The sequence below is a fragment of the Triticum aestivum genome, chromosome 3A, assembly GCF_018294505.1.
Source record: "Triticum aestivum cultivar Chinese Spring chromosome 3A, IWGSC CS RefSeq v2.1, whole genome shotgun sequence".
NCBI classification, from domain to species: Eukaryota; Viridiplantae; Streptophyta; class Magnoliopsida; order Poales; family Poaceae; genus Triticum; species Triticum aestivum.
Genome location: NC_057800.1, coordinates 36977973 through 36997173, shown reverse-complemented (window position 1 = coordinate 36997173; position 19201 = coordinate 36977973). Strand labels below are relative to the sequence as shown.

The 19201-nt window shown below is 45.0% G+C and overlaps 2 protein-coding genes across 2 annotated transcripts in view; both read left to right on the top strand.

The window, feature by feature from the left end:
• The first annotated feature begins 206 nt into the window (after positions 1 to 206).
• On the top strand, positions 207 to 3049 carry LOC123060055 (uncharacterized protein At2g39795, mitochondrial). The gene is made up of 3 exons (XM_044482621.1): positions 207 to 544; positions 2113 to 2483; positions 2581 to 3049. The coding sequence occupies exons 1-3, from the start codon at positions 254 to 256 to the stop codon at positions 2735 to 2737; spliced, it is 819 nt and encodes a 272-aa protein (XP_044338556.1). The 5' UTR covers positions 207 to 253; the 3' UTR covers positions 2738 to 3049.
• A 13839-nt stretch (positions 3050 to 16888) lies between these two features.
• LOC123056685 (probable leucine-rich repeat receptor-like protein kinase At1g35710) overlaps positions 16889 to 19201 on the top strand; it is a 44658-nt gene continuing 42345 nt past the window's right edge. Inside the window, exons 1-2 of the mRNA XM_044479994.1 lie at positions 16889 to 18260; positions 18561 to 19144. Of these exons, the coding sequence (XP_044335929.1) occupies positions 16889 to 18260; positions 18561 to 19144 (1956 nt within the window). The remainder of the gene's footprint in view (positions 18261 to 18560; positions 19145 to 19201) is intronic.

The following is a 19201-nucleotide window of genomic DNA, read 5'->3' as shown; positions in this document are numbered from 1 at the left end:
TTCTTCATTTAATTCCTCTCCTTTAACACATGCGAATTCTGGATTGAAGGGTTTGAAGGATAATAAATGATCAATAACTTGATTTTAGTCTCTTTAGTATTTGGATCCAAGCATGGATAAGACTAGCAAGTTTTAGTCCCACTACATTTAATCATGGGACTAAAATGTATCCAACCACCCTCTTAATCCAAACCCAAAACCCCTCCTCGCCTTATCCCCTCCCCAATTCCCTTCTCCCCCCTCCCACTCCGCCATGGCCTCTTTCGTCTCCGCCTCCGCCTCCTCCACCGCCGCAGTCCTTCTCCGCTCCGTCCCGTCCGCCTCCCGCGGCGGGCTCGTGGTGGCGTGGGCGGCCCCGGCCCGGCGCGCGCTCGCGGCTCCTCTGCGCGCGGCTGCGGCGCAGGGGTCGGCCAACTCCGCGCCGGTCATGATGGAGAGCAAGGTCAAGAAGAGGAACAAGAAGGGCGCCGGCGCCGGGGGCCTCCCCGCCGCCATCGACCTCGAGATCCGGGAGGCCGAGCAGTACCTCGCCACCGACGGGCAGGTGAGGGAGAGTGTCTGAGTGCGAGACACTGACACGGGACGGTCCCTGCTTTAAGCGGCCGCGTTGTACGGTCGATTTTTTGCTGCGCGGTCGAGGAATCCTTGCCGGACTTAGAGAGGGATTTTTTCATGGGGTAGGAGAGAACGCTTGTACTGGAATTTTGTTTGGAGTTACGGTGGCACCTTGCGTGTTTACCGGTAGTTGTTCGGTAGGAATGGACCATGCGTTGCCAATTTGCTACCACATTGACGGTATACCAGGAGCTGCCCATCTGCAAGAGTGAATTACTGATGTCTGATGGTCAATTAATCATGATGGTGCTTCTTTTGGTATCCACCGTAATTTGGCTCGCTTTCCTGTGTTCTAACGTACATTCAGTTAAGCATGCCAGCATGTAATAAGGTGGGCAATCATCCTGTCGTGGATTTTTAGCTTGGTTTATAGTGTTGTGCTAGAAACAGGTCTGAATATTTGAACTGCTATTTCTCTGAGCAGATGCGACCATTCAGCTGGTGTCGGTTTGCTGATCTTTCTGATGATTGTATGGAGTATGTATTTAAATGAGTGGAATTGGCTTTTGTTTCAAATTTTGAACTACTTTGGCTTAGTATGAGAGCAATATTCGAACCGACATTTAGGATCATCAGCTATTGTTTGAAAAGCCTGAATTGACTGTGGTTGATACTACTTTCTGCAAGGTGAAACATTTGGCCATAAAATTGTACTTGCTAGCTACTTAACGCCAGGTTTTGGCGTTGCGGATATTTAGGTTTCTACTGAATATTGGTCTGTCTGGCATTTACCTGCCTGAATGAGAGGGAGATTTGTTACCGGGGAGCCCTTTTCTGCTGATATTTTCTTCGAATTGTGGTGATACGGTGATACCTTGCCTGGATGACTGGATGAAGGCGTTTGCTAGTAATTGTTCAGTAGAACCGTACATTGCTAATTCACCACTGCATTGCCACTATCGAGAGTTTCATCTTTATTGCTTATTTGCCATGCACAGTAGATATGATTAAGTATGCATGTCACAGTTAGTCAGACTGCCAGTGCTTCTTTGCATGCATGGCACATATGTCCTATGATTTAGCTCGGTTTCATGTTGATTCTTATGCATATTCATCAATGAAACCTGCCAGCATGTAAGGTGCGTAACCATCCGCTTACATATTACAGTTGAGCTTGGTTTTATGTTGCTTCTGACGGTATTGTGCTAAAAACGAGTCTGAATATTTGGGCTGCTGTTTCTCTGAGCAGCTGTGACCATTAAGCTGATATCAGTTCACTGATCATTCTTGTGATTTTACAGAGCATGGATTTGAATGAGTGAGTCTGGTGGTTGAGTTTTGAGGGTTTGGTTTCAAATTTCAATTACATGGTGGGACAGCAATACGAAAACTGACATTTAGATTCATTAGTTTTGCCCGAAAATCCTGAAACGATTGTATAGATGCTACTTTTTGCAAGGTGTAGGCATACAATTCACATGCTAGATTAACATCAGTTCTTGGTCTTGCAAAATATTTAGGCTGTTTATCTCAATTCATTTGTTATTCTTTTGACAGGAACCTACTCCAGAAGACTTCCCCTTTGAAATGGTTGATGAAGATGGGATGAGCGTGGTTATTCTGAAAAGGGACTACAAGGATGAGAAGATTGAGGTCATTGTCAGCATGCCTAACGTGGAAGGGGATCCTGAGTTTGATGAAGATGACGAGGGCGATGATGAGGATGCTGCCAAGGACGATGAAGATGAAGATGAGGACGGCCAAGAAAGTAGCCTTTCTATGAAGGTGATAGTCTCCAAGGGATCTGGCCTGAACCTCGAGTTCACCTGCACAGCCTTCCACGAGGAGATCACCATTGACGACATGATGATAGCGGAGAAAACAGAGTCTGATGCAGAGAAATTCCCGTTTGAGGGCCCTGAGTTCACGTAAGAATACTGCTTCACATCCAAGCTCTTTTTCGCACCATGGCATATTATGACTGCCCATTGCTGATCACTTTTCACTCTTTTCTCCCTACTGCAGCGAGCTTCCTCCGAATGTGCAGAAGGGCCTGTTCAAGTTCCTGGAGGTACGAGGGGTGACGCTGACGACCACCAACTTCATGCACGATTACATGATCACCAAGCAGACCAAGGAGTACGTGCGGTGGATGACCAAGCTCAAGGGTTTGGTCCAGTAGTGAGGTTGAACAGATGGGCTTGCCGCGTGACTCGACAGCAAATTTTGGTAGCGTAGCCTTCTATCACGCGTAGCAAGAGCAGTAAGAACTGAGAACCCCGTGAAACCAGTAGTTTGAAGTGTATTTGTAGTCCTGAATCAGCAGCTAGGCAGGGTGAGTTCCATTTGTGTTTTGGAGCTGGCCGGTGAAAATCCTGTAGAAAGGTGGTTACTAGCAATGAAACAAGACTTCCTAAGTTCCTAAGCTTAATACAAGCTGTGTTACTTCCACTTTTATGCTTAAATATATCCGGTAATGACTGTTGTTAGATGATGGAACAGAGTTTGCTCCCCTGGTCAGTTTAAGCTGGATGGTGTTGTTGTGGGAAAAAGAAAAGAAGAGATAGATTGTGTATTTGTGTTGCTTTTAATTTGTGAAATTGAAATGAATTCGGTGGATGATTTGATGTAGCAAAAAAATTAAATTATGTGTGTTTCGTTAGCATGAGGGCAAAAAATCCGGTCGCGTTCCAACTCAAAGCTCTGTGATCTGGAGCTGCGCATTTTGTGATGATGGAACAATACAGAGTTTTTGTGTTGGTCTTGAGCTGGCCCGTGGAAATACTAGTTTTGTGTTGCTTTGAATAGTGAGATCGAAATGAATTCGCTGGGGAATGAAAAAAGGAGATTCTGTTTGCAAAAAATTTAGGAACGGATAAGAAGCGAGCATGGGGATCGAGCGCGGGATGGAGAGGCGTAGTACAGCGATCATAGCCACAAGGCCGCAACTTACTTGATTCAAGTAATAAACTAAGCTAATTATTCTATATTCTACATAGGAACCAGCATAACTGTCTGGTCTGGCGCGTGGGCCTCCTTTCATTTCTCTTCCCTTTCCTCGATCCCCTCCCCTTCCGCTCCCGCGAGTCGAAACCCTAGCCCTCCCCTCCGCCGACGCCGCCTCCCACCGCCATGTCCCTCTTCGCCGCGGCTCGCCGAGGAGCCATGGGGCTCATCTCCGACGCCCGACATGCCTCCGCGCCCTCCTCCACCATCATCAACACCGCCGCCTCTCTGGACGCCGCGCGCGCCGCGCGTGGTCCGACGTCTTCGACCGCGCCACCCCAGCGATCGGCGCTGCCGAGGCCGAGATTCACGCCGCGCAGTACTTCTACGACCTGGCCGCGCCGGCGCTCGCCCGCGCCTCCGTCTCAGGCGCCTCCCGGGAGGAATCAACCTCAACGTCCGCGCCGCTACGTCTGACCTGATCGAGGGTTCGTTGTCTGTGCTGCGGGCATCGAGCATGCTCCGCGACGCGACCTCCAACAACCTCCGGGAAGCGGGGTCGAGCTACCTCGACGCCACCGCTTCCATGCTGCGTGCCTCTGAGATGCCGGGTGATTCTGCGCTTTTCCATTTCCGCGCGTCGGCGTCAACCATTGGTGCAGCTGAAGCTGCTTTCCGCGCCGCCCTCGTCGCCCTGTCTGATGATTACCTGTCAACCAACTCTAGTGACGCCTCCATCGATGATGACTCAGATCTTATCTGCATCATCAACAACCAGCTTGAGTCAGCCTTGAGATCTGATGATCACCGTAAGGTATGATGATGCAACCCTACAGATGTAGCAAGTAGAAGCATGATAAGAAAGAACAAACTTCTTCTTCGGTGCGACCTTCAAAAACCTTTGGGAAGTGGTGTCGAAATACTTCGATGTCGTTGTCTCCATGCTGCGTGCTTCCGAGATGCAGGGGGATATATTATGTTGTTTGACTCTTCTATGCATCAACATTGTCTATTGACGCAGATGAACCCACCTTCTGCGCCGCACTCGTCGCCTTGTCTGAGAAATACCTATCACACTGCTCTTTCGGTGCCTCCTTATTGTGTACTTATTTTTCTTTATGAGTATACATTATTGTCTATTTTGAAGAAGTATAATCTTATTGTCATTCAAAAAGATTATACAAATTTTCTATTCGGAGTTTACAATTACTTAATTGACTCCATCATACCACCCTTCCATAATTTTCATTTATTTATACTAATTTTTTGTACTTCCTTATAGTTATGTTAGTCTCTATCACAAGATATTGATTTTTTAGTGTTACACTAAACAAAATTAAATACATGATAATGAAGTTAAATATTAAAATCCAATGATTTTATTGCTATAATATTAACACTGATGGTACAAAGTACAATCACACTATTTTAAGGCATATATATTGCAATGTATGCGATGTTTGTTTTAATTTTTTTGGAGACATGACATTTAAAAATATTTGGAATCAATTTGTTCTTTATTACACTTAAGAAATCAAAACACATGACATGATAGAACAATTTGGCTATTAGTTGAATGCAAATGTACGCACGTGCTCTGGTTTATTTTAGTATTCTTAAATACTATCACAGAGAGTAAGTGAAGAGGTTTCTCGAATGCTTGGCTATTTATTCTAGTGATAGTTATGCATATATTAGCAAACAAAAAGGAACAATTATGAATACAGTAAATAGAAAAAAAAATCTAAAATACACAAAGTATCTATAATGATTTTTTGCTCAACGTTAAATTGAATTTTTAAATGGCAACAACTGAAGCAGATAATAAGCCTACAAGCAGAAAGAGAACACTTCTTGCATGCATCAAATGGAAATAACATTTCTGGAACTCTCCACCATCGGCAAGTTCAAGAAAAAAGTACTACCTGGGTTGGATCTCCTCAACTCATGTTCTTGGTCCCTTAACAGATTGTACTGTGCTATTTCATATCTGTATATTACCTTGAATGCAATTTTTGTTGCTTTGCCAAGCTTCGCCCCCTTGATTTTCATGTTCCAATTTGTCTGCACTAGTTCTCCAAAACCCTTCAATTTCATCTTATCATTTGCTCTCTGCTTCTCAACATACTTATGAGCTATGTATCTCGCGGTAAAAACTATAGCTTGCCACTTCTTGCTGTAACCTGTAAGTGTGCTCATCTTCGAATATCTTGATCATAAATGATTGTACGATTGTTGTAATATGCATACAAGTACCTGGGGCATCCAACATCACACTTAACTCCAATCCTTATTTTGTCATTGTAGGGAAATGTGATATTTAACCTCTACTATCAATTTTACTCCTTGATTGATTTTCTCAGCTGGTCAATAGATGAGAAGACTTGGCCCACATGGAACTTGCGTTCATTCATAGTTGCATCTGTTAAATATTTGGTATTTAATTTTGTATCTTCATCGCCTGAATCTGAAATCTCAAGTCTTTAATCTTTAAAATAATTGTCATGCCCCTTAAGGTGCTTTCCTTTTCCTTTGCCTTTCTTCTCTCACCCATTTGACTATTTTTATTCACTAAATAATCATTACCTTCCTCCAAGTCACAATCACTATCCACTATTCTATCTCATAGTTAGAGACAGAGAAGTCCTCATCATTCCCCTCCTCTAAATCATCTTGAACAAGATCCACACTTGCTCAGCTTCTACTTATGACTTTGCTAGTCCCTTCTACATATGCAAAACGGCATGCCATTATGCTATGGTGTGGACCTATATATGCTCTAATATGCACCACTATTCTGCTCCTTATTTTTTATGCACTTCATAGGACTCATAACAACACGTGTGTCGCATGATTTTCCACAACATCATCCCATACTCCACTAATATTATCTAGATGCTCAAGATAAAACATAAGATGCCTATGCCCCTCTCTAACCATTACACTAATGTACTTTGTGGAATTGTTCTTTGACATCAACGAAGCCCATCTCCATTTATTTGACTACCAGGCAATAGCAAATAGGATTGGGTCACCCGATTTTAACCGAGTCAACAATTTCTCAAAGCTCCATCATTCAATTCTTTTATACTACACACCATGCTTTCTAATTTTTAAGGCCTCACAATTAATTGAGGTATTCAATTTAGAATTGGGTCCAATTTTGACTGGGTCAAAAATTACTCAAGCTCCCCATTCAATTATTTTAATTCACTATGTTCCCAAATTTTGAAGCTCTTTCATTCAATTAAGGTATTCAATTTTGATTTGGTGTAAGATTTTGACTGGGCCATTTATTTTTCAAATTAATCAAGCGCAACCAACCTATAAAAACATATCAATCTGGCGCACCCTCCCACCACGTAGAAAAAAGAAGTGCCACCATGTGATATCGTAGCATCAATATAGTACATGCAACCACCGACACGAAAATTTCCCCACATAAATATAGGTTGGTTAGCGATAACACATAATCACACCACGAAAGGTCCACCAAATCACCGTATTATAAATAAAAATAAAACACACTCTATCATCTTCCCCACCCGCCAAACAAATTATTCCATCAGTTATAAAATATAAGGGGTATTAGTTGTTTAGAAAGTCAATTTTCTAACTTTGACCAAGTTTAGAGCAAAAATATCGACATTCACAATATTAAACAAAAAGTATGGAAGTTCATTTCGTGATGAATCTAAAAGTACCGATTTGATATTATGGATTTTGATATATTTCTCTAGAAATTTGATCAAACTTAAAAGGTTTGGGTTTTCAAAAAATTAATACACCTTATATTTTGTAATAGTGATTTTTTTAAGAAACCCAACAACACGAACGGCACAACAAAGCGCACACTACCCTTTTAGTAACGAATCAAATCACGAACAAAATAAAACTAAGATGAAAAAAAAAATCTCAACATATCCCAAGTCAATCCGCAACCTCATAACCCAAGCATCGGCATGAAAATAACATGAGGAACAAAATATTTGATATTTCTAACAAAGGGCATATAGTGCACAAAACAAATACCCCCTCTGTCCGAAAAAAGCTTGTCCCTCAAATGGATATATCTAGCATCAAGTTAGTGCTAGATACATCCATTTGAGAGACAAGCTCAGGACAAGTTTTTTTTCGAACGGAGGGAGTATGTTAACTTCTTGAAAGCACATGAGCCAATTTCAGGGTTCAGTACAAAGCAGAACTACAGAGTACATACTAAATATCAGGGAACAAACAAACTGGTACAGAAAAGAGTCATTAACAACTTGAAAGCACTTAATTACACTTCTCATTTATTCACATTCACATATGCCGATGAGAAAAGTTCAAATAAAACATTATTGGCAACATTCTCCAAAAAGGCGAAGAAATGAATTGTTCTCAATAGGATCAGTCGCGTAATTAAGATAACATGTATAGGCTTATGCGTGTGAATAGAAATCAAGTTCATTATGGAAACTTGGAAAGTATAGGTTCATCATATGCCACCAATATGTTTTTTTGCATCCAATGAGGCACATTAATTCAGAAACATTTCATGCAACAATGGAAGTAAACGACCTTAAAATGTTAATTTTAGTAGGACAAACAACATGCAAATGAGCCCATTGCTTGCATGATGACAACACTGAACTGACAGTGTTCTTGACAATAACTGCATCAGCTTGTAGAAGGTTCAATTAGAACTGATGACAATTTATTGATAAAACATGGGTCGAGATTTACATAGAAAGCCATGAGAAGTTCCATTCTAGTGCACACAAGCGCCGAGCTTCAAATATCTCACCGTCAAGGACCAATAAATTATATACATTCCTTCATTGAATGCAAAATAGGGAGAGAAGAAATATGTAGTTAATCAAGAGAATGAGGCTACCAAGCATGCATTTTTAAGTAGTAAACCATGATGCACACAACACGTTATGGATAACAACCAGTGGCAGTACATAATAGGAGCCAAGGGTCAAAGAGCTTATGTTGTACCTCATGAAGCACAACAAAAGGTAGTATACCCCACAAATATATATAGGAAGTGATAAAAATAGATAGCTTCTTATAAGAAAAGACAAGTGGACAGTAAATAAGTCTGAATGTACAATGGTGGGTAAGTTGAGGTTACCAGGGTTATCGATCAAAGGAGCTTTCCATTTGCCCTTGTAGTTTGGACTCTTAATTTTCTAAAATACACAAAACTCTCATGTCGAAACTTGAAATGCACATTGATGCTTGTCTAGAACAATTAGATATCTAGTGTACTGTCGTGGTTATACCTTTTGTGTCCATGGTCCCTTGTAATCCACGTTTGGAATGGTCGGAGCTGTCCATTCGCCATATTCCTCCTCATCCCAGTCCTTATGCTGCCATGGGTATTAAACGATGTGAAAGTGCAGATATTGGAGGCTTCAAAATTATTCGAAGAATGCGTGAATAGGCACCTTTGTTACATCAGGATAAATAATTTCCTTGGGAATGTCATCATAACCCTGTCAGGAACAATCGATGTGAGAAAAAAATCATAACACCAAATCTTATGTTGGTGCTGCTAGAGTTACAATGGCCATCTTAATTTAATTTAGAGCTTTGTGAAACAATAATATATAATGCAGAATCTGATGTTCACTCTGGCTTTGCTCAGTTTTATGACATCAAGACTCATACTAAAAGTAAGATGATCATCATCATATAGATTTTATAACAGAAAAATGTAAGGCTACCTCTGGCTTCTTGTCCTCAGGGCCAGGAATGTACTGTTGGTCATTCCAGTCCTGTGGCTGCAACCACCACTAGTAGAAAAAGGGGCAACGGTCCAGGCCGGGTTAGCCCATTAGTCCCGGTTCAGTCTAAAACTGGGACCCATGGGGGCATTGGACCCGGTTCGTGAGCCCAGGGGGCCGGCCGGGCCACGTGGGCCATTGGTCCCGGTTCGTCTGGACCTTTTAGTCCCGGTTGGTCGGACGAACCGGGACCAATGGCCTCGCTCCTGGCCCACCACCATTGGTCCCGGTTGGTGGCATGAACCGGGTCCAAAGGCTCCCCTTTAGTCCCGGTTCATGCCACCAACCGGGACCAATGAGGTGCCTATATATACCCCCTCGCGTAAGAGCAGAGCACACTGCTCTATTTTTTTCTGGCCGAGGGGGAGAGGGCTTGGTGGTGCTCTAGCTCACCTCCTATGCACACAAGGTGTTCGATGGAATGCCCGAGCCACACTACTTAAGCTTTCTCCTCTCCAAGCTCGACCTTCAAGCTCCATTTTCCTCAATATTTGTCTAGGTTTAGCGGTCCGTCACGCCCCGTCCCCGTCTTCACCGCCGTCGATCACCCGCGCCGAGCTCATCGCCGGCACCACCGTGGTGAGCCTCTTGTTCTTATCTTTTTTTTGAAAGGAAAAATATTCTTACTTGTATGTTTACATAGATACTTGTATTATTTTCTTACTTTTATTATTGCATCTTATATAGTGCGATGGTTTTGGTATCCGCCCCCGTCGGCCCTCGTCCTGTCTATGATTCGGATGTGGTATATATATTATCTTTATAACTATTGGTTCATTTATTGTTTATGAAAATTATGCCGACCAACGTGACATAGATTTTATTTATGTAGGATGTATGTGAATCGGAAATTCCAACCGACTCTATTGTCGAGAGGTTAAATTTAGTTGAAGAAAAAAACAATTTGTTGAAGGAAAAAATAAAAAAATTGAGGAGGAGAAGATGATATTGGAGTTGCATGTTGCGGATGTCGTCGATGATCACAAGATCAAGATGGAAGCAATGCGCTTGAAGATTAGAAAATATGCCATTCATACCGAGGCTTGGTATCATTATGCCGTTGGATCAATTGTTACCTTGGTTGTGATTATGATCGCATTTGTTTTAGCATTGAAATGTTTTACATAGTTTCAATGTATGATTTAATTAATTAGATGCTCTGGAGAGTTATATATTGATAGATGAGAACTATGTATGTACTTTGGTTTTAATATGATGATGAACTTCTATTAATTTGGACACTTAATTATATATAACGCACGCAGATGAACCGGCAATGGATGTACGGTGACAGACACACCTCCGAGTACATTAAGGGCGTGCATGAGTTTCTCGATGCGGCTGAGGCAAACAAGCAGAATGATTTTATGTGTTGTCCATGCACTGAATGTGGGAATACGAGGTCTTACTCTAACCGGAAAATCCTTCACTCCCACTTTATAAGGGTTTCATGCCACACTATATTGTTTGGATGAGGCACGGAGAAATAGGGGTTATGATGGAAGACGGCGAAGAAGAAGAGTACGATGACAACTATGTGTCCCCTGAATACGGTGATGCTGCAACGGGGGGGGGGGGGGGGGCTGGTGAAGATCAAGAGGAACCAGACGATGTGCCCCATGATGCTGCAATGGGTGAAGCTGCTGAAGATCAAGAGGAACCGGACGATGTGCCTGATGATGATGATCTCCGCCGGGTCATTGTCGATGCAAGGACGCAATGCGAAAGTCAAAAGGAGAAGCTGAAGTTCGATCGCATGTTAGAGGATCACAAAAAAGGGTTGTACCCCAATTGCGAAGATGGCAACACAAAGCTCGGTACCGTACTGGAATTGCTGTAGTGGAAGACAGAGAATGCTGTGGCTGACAAAGGATTTGAGAAGCTACTGAAAATATTGAAGAAGAAGCTTCCAAAGGATAACAAATTGCCCGACAGTACATACGCAGCAAAGAAGGTCATATGCCCTCTAGGATTGGAGGTGAAGAAGATACATGCATGCCCTAATGACTGCATCCTCTACCGCGGAACGCATGCCCGATATGCGGTGCATTGCGGTATAATATCAGACGAGATGACCCTGGTGATGTTGACGGCGAGCCCCCCATCATTTGTGTTGAGTTTCATTCATTCATATATATATGTATTGACCCCCTTCTTCAAATTAGATGTTTCAGAAGCGGGATGAACTCCTAGCACCAGCTCGCATGCAAGCAATTCAAGAGGAATTGGCGGCATTCTTTCTTGACCACGTGATCGCTGAAGACGGAGAATACTATGTGGACCATGAGTCCGTATGTTAGGAGATTATATTTGTAAGAGATAATTATTGTATATATGTAGCCGGTAGTGTCGGATAGATATACGAGAATTTGTTGTTCGACCAATCTCTCGGAGAAGGAGAGGTGGTCGATATCACTTCTCTCTGTATGCATATATGTTCATGACGATCTTCTGTTTCCTTCGTTTGCTTACTAGCTAGCTAGCGTGTCTAGTCCTCTCTATACATATGTATAGTACGTAGCGTCGACCAAGCACGGACAAAAAAGAGGACACTTCTCTTTATTAATTAGAGCTAGCTAACACAACATATGAAATACCTAAATTAACCCCCCAAAACCCACCAACCCCTCCCCCCTTAAAAAAACAAAAACCCCAGCCACAGAAATGCTGACGCGCACAGGCCACAGGGCAATAGTACCGACCCTTTAGTCTTGGTTCAGGAACCGGGACAAAAGGCCCTTACGAACCGGGACAATAGGCCATTTTTCTACTAGTGACACCAGCACACATCACACTATCACGTTAGTCAAAAAATAGAACAACCATAGCTATTCAGAACAGTAATATCTGAACCTCACCTTCTTGGCGCTAGGATCCCTCTTCTTCTTTGCAGGGGCATCCTCTGGTCCAGTGTTCGGCCACAACTACGGCATGCCCTTCAAGTGACCCCCCTGAGTGGTTCTCTCCCGCCGGCATGCCGCCTATCCACTGCCCACCTACAATTTTGTTAGCCTTAGGTCCAGGTAAAATGAACATGCCAAATCCCTTTGAATTCAGTATTGGTCCAGTGTGCAGCTTCTGACGGATGCCGCGAATTGAGCGACCGACTACCGAGCTCAACCGCAGATACTGGACGCGCGAAGTTGGAGAGGAGTAAACCTGGGGAGCTGGCATTATATACTAATCTGCGAAATTCCAATGATGCCCTTAGCGGGAGACCAAAATCACAGCCGATGGCACGATTTCTCTACCTTGGAAGGCCACACGACCACAGTTTGTGACAGAAGGGGCCCACCCGGTCTGGACCCCGATGTCTTCGAGATTTAGGACGGTAGAACGGGTGGAAGACGACGGGCACTTCATTGATTGTCACATCAGACTTGATCCAACGGATAGGATCGTCCATCAAAAAATCCGACGACCAGAATTTATTTGGACACCTAATCCGATGGCTGAAAATCGTGACGCCCTGAGAAGCCTCCGTTTCTTCCCAGGATCTAGTAATAGGATGGGATTAACCGCTCCCATCGCACGAACTCTCTCTGCCCCTCTTTCGACGCCTCCACCGGCCCGCCCCTATCACCCTCCCGGTGCCTCTCCTGCATCTCCCCGTGTGGGCACCTCCTACCCCCATCTCAGGCGGGAAGCGGAGACCTCTCCCGCTCCCACTATCATTCCGGCGGTCATAGCCACCACCGCCGCCGTCGTCTCAAACCTGTCAACACTCCCCTGTACTCCCTCCGCACCCGCCTCCGGACGGCCTCCTCGCGAACCCTGAAACCCAGGCCACGTCGGAGATCCACGAGGCGGAGGAGCTGCGGCTGGAGGCGGAGTCCGCTCTGGAATGGGGCTGCGTGTGCGCGCGGCTGCCCAACTTCGCCGCCACCGACGCGGGCGGCGCTGCTCGAACAGGCCGCCGCCGATGCGGTGCCCAGTGGCGTTGGCGAGTGTGATAGGTCGTCGTCGCGGCCACCCGTGGCCGGTTTCTTGCCGTGCGGGAGATACGCGTACGCAAAATCCCGTGTGTGTACGATTGCCCCTGTTCGGACTGGTAGAGGACACCACATGAGGATGAACTGGTGAGAACTTGAATTTGCGCACAATCATATATTTATGCTAATATATATCGGTTGATTTCTGTGAGCAATTATGTGCACGTAATACTTTTTTTTTGAACGAAGGCTCCAGAAGAGCCCGGCTTTGAATTAACAAAGCCATCAACCGGCCAGGATTACAGAGATTACAACCACGAACCACACAAAGAAAAGGAAAAAAAACACAGCAAAGATACAAAGGCGCTGGAGACAGCTCACATAGCACACAACCAGCTATACCAGATCAACATGAAGCTAATAGCTAGGAGATGCTAGGGACCTCTTGCACACACACAACCAAGGGGAAGGCAGCTGCCAGCTCAGGGCAAGGAAACGACGACGATGAGAGGCAAGCCATTGCCAGAACACCAGGGGCTTGTGGAGAACACAATCAGACAGTGCCATCGTCAAAGAAGGCCCCTGCCTCCTCGCCTGGCTCGAAAGGCGCCGCACCGTTGAGCGATGGACTAGTTCACCCTAGAACCTATCTGAATGGCACCCAAGGAAGCCACAGGAGCGGAACCAGGCGTTCCTCACATGTCGACGGCGACTCAACTAGAGCCAAGCAGCCCCAAAACCGAAGATCGGGCGAGAAAGAGGGTGAGCTGCCAGGATGAAGGGCAACAGCAAGGGCCAAGACCAAAACACAGAAGCTCGACACTCTCGGCGAGCTGGAGGGAAAACCACCGGAGGAGGGGAACCCTATCCCCTCCCTTCCTGGAGATCCACGGCACCGGACGCCCTCAAAGCCGCACGAAGAGCACCACCATAACAGAACCCCGCACCAGGGAAGGCATGGCTGCCGCTGGAGACTTGCTGTCGCCGCCGCCGCACACCAAACCGCACCACACCGAAGCCCGCCGCCCCACTTGTTCCCAAAAACGGCGTCTTCAAGAAGATTACGGCGCCTGGGGCGTCGCCGCCGTCCAACAAAGTTTGGGTTTTCACCCAGGAAGCAAGGGGGCATGGGATGGGGAGGACAGGACCTGACCGGCGCCTCCAAGGAGGTGAGCGGCGCCCACGGGCGTCGCCGCGGTCGCGCCAGCAAGGCTGGCTAGGGGTTTCTCCCGGTCCTGGAACCCCTCCATCCGCTCCCACCCGCCGAAACCAGCCCCCCATGTCGTAGCAGATCGGATCTGGAGGGAGGGAGGAGCACGCCGCTGGAGAGGTGGTGTGGAGGCGGCCAGATCTGACACCGCGGAAGCCGGAGCCGACGCCGAGCCCAGACCCGCATCCTCCGGAGATCTCACCGTCCTCACGGTCAAGACAGCCGGCCCACGCCCGCGCCACCAGGAGCCAAAGGGCTGGAGGCGCCACACCAGACGGGCCGCCGCCCCAGATCCCGCAGCCCCCCGCGCGCGAGGCGAGGCAGCGAGGACCCCGCCGCCACCATCATCAGCAGCACACCAAGAAGGCCCGGCGGCTGCCTCTGGTGGCGGCGAGGGGAGATCGAGGAGGAGGGAGGTGCGGCGGCGGGATTCGGATTCGCCCCTCGAGTCGCCCGAGCGGGCGACGCGAGGGAGGGGGGGGGGAAGGGGTTGCCCCGACTCCCTTTCCTTCTTACTGTATGTGCACGTAATACTTTGAATCTGAATGTCGTCAGCAAAGCTGTACATGTATTTCTACTCAGTTTTTTGGACTTCTGTGCACCGGGGATGCATAAATTAAGCTATATTTGCCATTGCCGATCATCTCCTAAACTCTATTACAGGAAGCATCGCTTTATTTTTTTATCCCATATATCAGTATATAAGTATGTTTAGCTTATGTATAGTTGGTGATTTGTCCATGGAAATTGGTGATTTTTATTTTCTGCATCTGTTTCGATCTTTTTAAAGCACATGAGGTAAATTGGTGATTTATTCTGTTAATGTAGAACCAATTTCAGCAAATGAATTTTCTTTTTTACCAGTTAGCGGCAGTCTGCGATATATCCAGAAAGATTGTTATGCTTGTTTTGTCTATGTCTTATATCCTAACATCCATTTCTATGATGATCAGTACAGCTGAACTTGTTAAGAACCTTTACAATGATCATGTTAGTGACTTAACTTCCTTTTTTTTGTGAGGAAACTTTAGACAAGTTGAAACCGAGCATCAAATAGTTTTACTTACAGCAACCAAGAGCTACCCAAGGTCCCAGGACCTGATCAGGTGCAGGTTGTGTCGCCCGGCTAAATAAGACACCAACTTTGGCCTTTTGATCCTCTTGTGTGCTTTATTTCCATTGATAATTCGAGTTAGAGTTCACAGAAGTCAAGAACAAGCTCACCATCCTTTATTTTTTAGGGTAAATGTTTTGTAAGTAGTGACATCCTGGTTCTGCATTCAATCTACAATCATCTGTTCATTAAGTTCAGTTCTGCGAGATGCTCCTGTGCTATCATGTTGAATGTAGGAGGTACAATCTGCTTGATTACCAACATACTTTTCCAAGCTTAATTTAGGTTGACTGAACAGCAATAATTGTTGAAACATATCCTTTAAAAAAACTTTGAAAACATTAATATTTTATCCTAAAAAAATCTGAATACTGTTATGTATGTACATATAGAGTTATAATATGTATGTTTGTAGAAAAGAAGACCGGATGAATCAAAATTGGTTACTTGTTGTTTCTTTGAACCAAAAATTTCTCTTTCTTTTCGTAGCCTAGAAATTTGTGCATTGTCTAAAGAATTTTTTACAGACACGAAGAACAGCTAGAAATTTGTGCTTTTACTTTGATGCATAACAAATTCAATTGAGAAAAGGATGTTATATAATAGAGCAAACTATAATGTTAATTCAATAATTATCACCTAAAGGTCAGGTATTGCAGCTGATGTATAACTCAACCGTTCATTTTTGTTGTTGTTATAGATTCATTGTTCTTGAACTTCCAAAGAACCAATGAACTTTGTTCTGAACTTATGACATATGTTAGGGGGATAATACAGTAGGCATGCTGTCAAATACTCGAATTTTTTAGTTCTTGGTCCCAAAAATTCGAATTCAAAATTTGAAATAAAATTTCGTCCGACATTTGCTCGGAATTTCGCGGTAACTGTGGTATCCGCCTTTCCCAGTCACCCACGAGAAAAATGACCTCCTCGGTAACCAAAATCTTGGTCAGTACTGGCCATCTACTTCAACGTGTTTCATGGACCTTGATCATTCGTGCATCTATGAAACCTATCAAGTGTTAGTTTCCACACTGTTTGACATATCAGTTGGGTTCTGTAAGAACCAGGGTTAAAAAAAAGGTTGCCATGACTTCCAAGTGGCAGCCTGATAGTGACACATGCATATATACACTATGTGATATGTAATTTCCTATTCTCATGAGGATTCTATAAAATAGTAGCGCGTAGCTTCTCCTTAATCTAAATTAACAGCACTTCATAATGTGCCATTTGTAAGCTACGAGGTCCCTACCACCACTGTAATGTCCGGCCGGGCGGCTGGCTGGCTCATCCCAAGGTTTTATATCCTCTGCACCAGGGAAGCACCACCCATACCGAAGCCAAAGCCACTATGAAACTCCACCCCGTAGGCCTCTTCCTGCTCTCTTGCACCTGTCTGCTACTATGTGCTGCCGCGCCGGTGACGGTGATGGTGAGAGCAGGCATCCGGCGTGAAGCTGAAGCGCTAGTGAATTGGAAGGCTAGCTTGGTCAGTGCGGATGACTCCCTTGGATCATGGTCGTTGGCCAACTCCACCAGCCTTTGCAAGTGGACGCACATCACTTGCAACTCGGCTGGGCACATGACAGGGCTCCATTTTATGGAGGCAAGTTTGAACGGCACACTTGACAGGTTCGACTTCTCGGCTTTTCCCCACCTGAAGAATCTCACCTTGAGCAGCAATGGTCTATATGGTACAATTCCAGCAGGGATTGGCAACCTGACGAGCTTGGCCCGGTTGTATATCTTCAATAATCCGTCTTTGAGGGGTGCCATTCCGCGCAGCATTGGACAGCTGAAGCACCTTTCCGCACTGTATCTATTATACCTGGGGCTCGATAGCAATCTACCTCAAGAGATTGGTAACTTGACGACCTTGGAGGAGCTCCATCTTTACTCGGTTACTTTGACCGGGTCAATTCCACCAACAATTGGGGTGCTCGTGAAGCTCCGCGTGCTCAGCATGCAAGGGAACAATCTGACAGGGAGCATCCCACTTGAGATTGGAAACATGACACAACTAAACATCATGAGCTTATGGTCTAACTATTTACAAGGGCAGCTACCAGGTACCATCTCTAATTTGGTGTCACTCCAGGAATTGTCTCTGTCAGAAAACCAGCTCGGAGGCCACATCGTCCCTGAGCTTGGGAATAGCAGCCTCCTGGAGACAGTTGATATTGAAATGAACAACTTCTCCGGGCTGTTCCCGTCATCCATTTGTGTAGGAGGACGACTGAGTATTGTCAGTGCTAGGTCCAATGGATTCACGGGCATTCACCACCAGACCTTCCGAAACTGCACATCCCTGATGTTTGTTGACTTCACGGCAACCAACATTGTTGCAGATATAAAGGACTGTGTTGGCGAGCATCCATGGGAGCTTCGCATGATGACTTTGGGTCAAAATCACTTGTATGGCACGCTTCTCACAGATGGGGGCAAGGTATTCATTTGTAACTCTACTTATTTAAGCTTCCTAGACCTATCAAACAATTTATTAGATGGAGGTCTCCCCAAGTGTTTGTGGGACATGCCAAGTTTGGGATACATGGATCTTTCTAGCAATTCTTTCAGTGGTGTAGTTCCCTTTTGGAAGACTTGCAACAATAATCTTGTATGTTTACGCCTAGCCAATAACCATTTCGAAGGAACCTTTCCTTTGGGTCTTAGGAAATGCAAAAACCTTATCACTCTAGATCTTGGAGGCAATAATTTCTCTGGTAGAATACCTTCTTGGGTAAGCAAGAGCTTGCCAAATCTCATTGTTCTTCGATTATAATCAAATATGTTTGATGGAATCATACCCCACCAGATATTAAAATTCCAGCAACTCCATGTATTGGACTTGTCAAAAAATAATCTCATTGGACCCATTCCAGACAATTTTGCCAATTTTACTGGCATGGTACATAATGCAGGAGACATTGTCTCGGACAATAATCTAAGATTGGAGATAATTAGTGGGCAGATTCAAATAGTTTGGAAAGGTGTGGATCATGGTTTCCCAATCCTAATGGTAGGTATTGTGGGTATCGACTTATCTGGCAACTCTCTTTCACAAGAGATTCCAAATGGGCTCACAACCCTTCTTGGACTGAGGTATCTGAACTTATCAGGAAATCATTTGTTAGGCTGCATTCCCGAAGACATTGGCAATCTAGTACTGCTGGAATCCTTGGACCTTTCTCTGAACCGACTCTCGGGAGAAATTCCTCCAAGCTTTGCAGGTTTGAAGAGCATAACCGCTCTGAACCTCTCGAGTAATAATTTATCGGGGTTGATACCTATGAGCGACCAGCTGCGAACGCTCCCAGATCCATCCATATACAGCAACAATCCAGGGTTATATGGTTTCCCCTTGGAGGGCTGTGTAGACTCGTCGACATCGACGCAAAGCGGAATGAGCCAGGCTGAAGACAGCAGGGAGGCATTGTGGCTGTATTGCTTTGTGGCTGCTGGGTTCATCTTTGGGTTCTGGCTGTACTGCGGCATGTTCTGGTTTTACAGCGAGACCTGGAGGTGTGCATTCTATCAGTATGTCGACAACATGCAAGGGAAGGTAACCAAGAAGATGTATAGCTGCATGTCATACTTCCAGGCCAAGGTCCATGAATGAGCAAAGTGCATCACGTGGTGTTGAAGTAAGCTGTGTGCAGGCATA

Excerpts from the sequence above, each read along its gene's own strand:
- LOC123060055 (XM_044482621.1), top strand. The coding sequence starts at position 254 with ATGGCCTCTTTCGTCTCCGCCTCCGCCTCCTCCACCGCCGCAGTCCTT. Across the intron at positions 545-2,112 it reads ACCTCGCCACCGACGGGCAG|GAACCTACTCCAGAAGACTT; the intron begins GTGAGGGAGAGT and ends TTCTTTTGACAG. Across the intron at positions 2,484-2,580 it reads TTTGAGGGCCCTGAGTTCAC|CGAGCTTCCTCCGAATGTGC; the intron begins GTAAGAATACTG and ends TCCCTACTGCAG.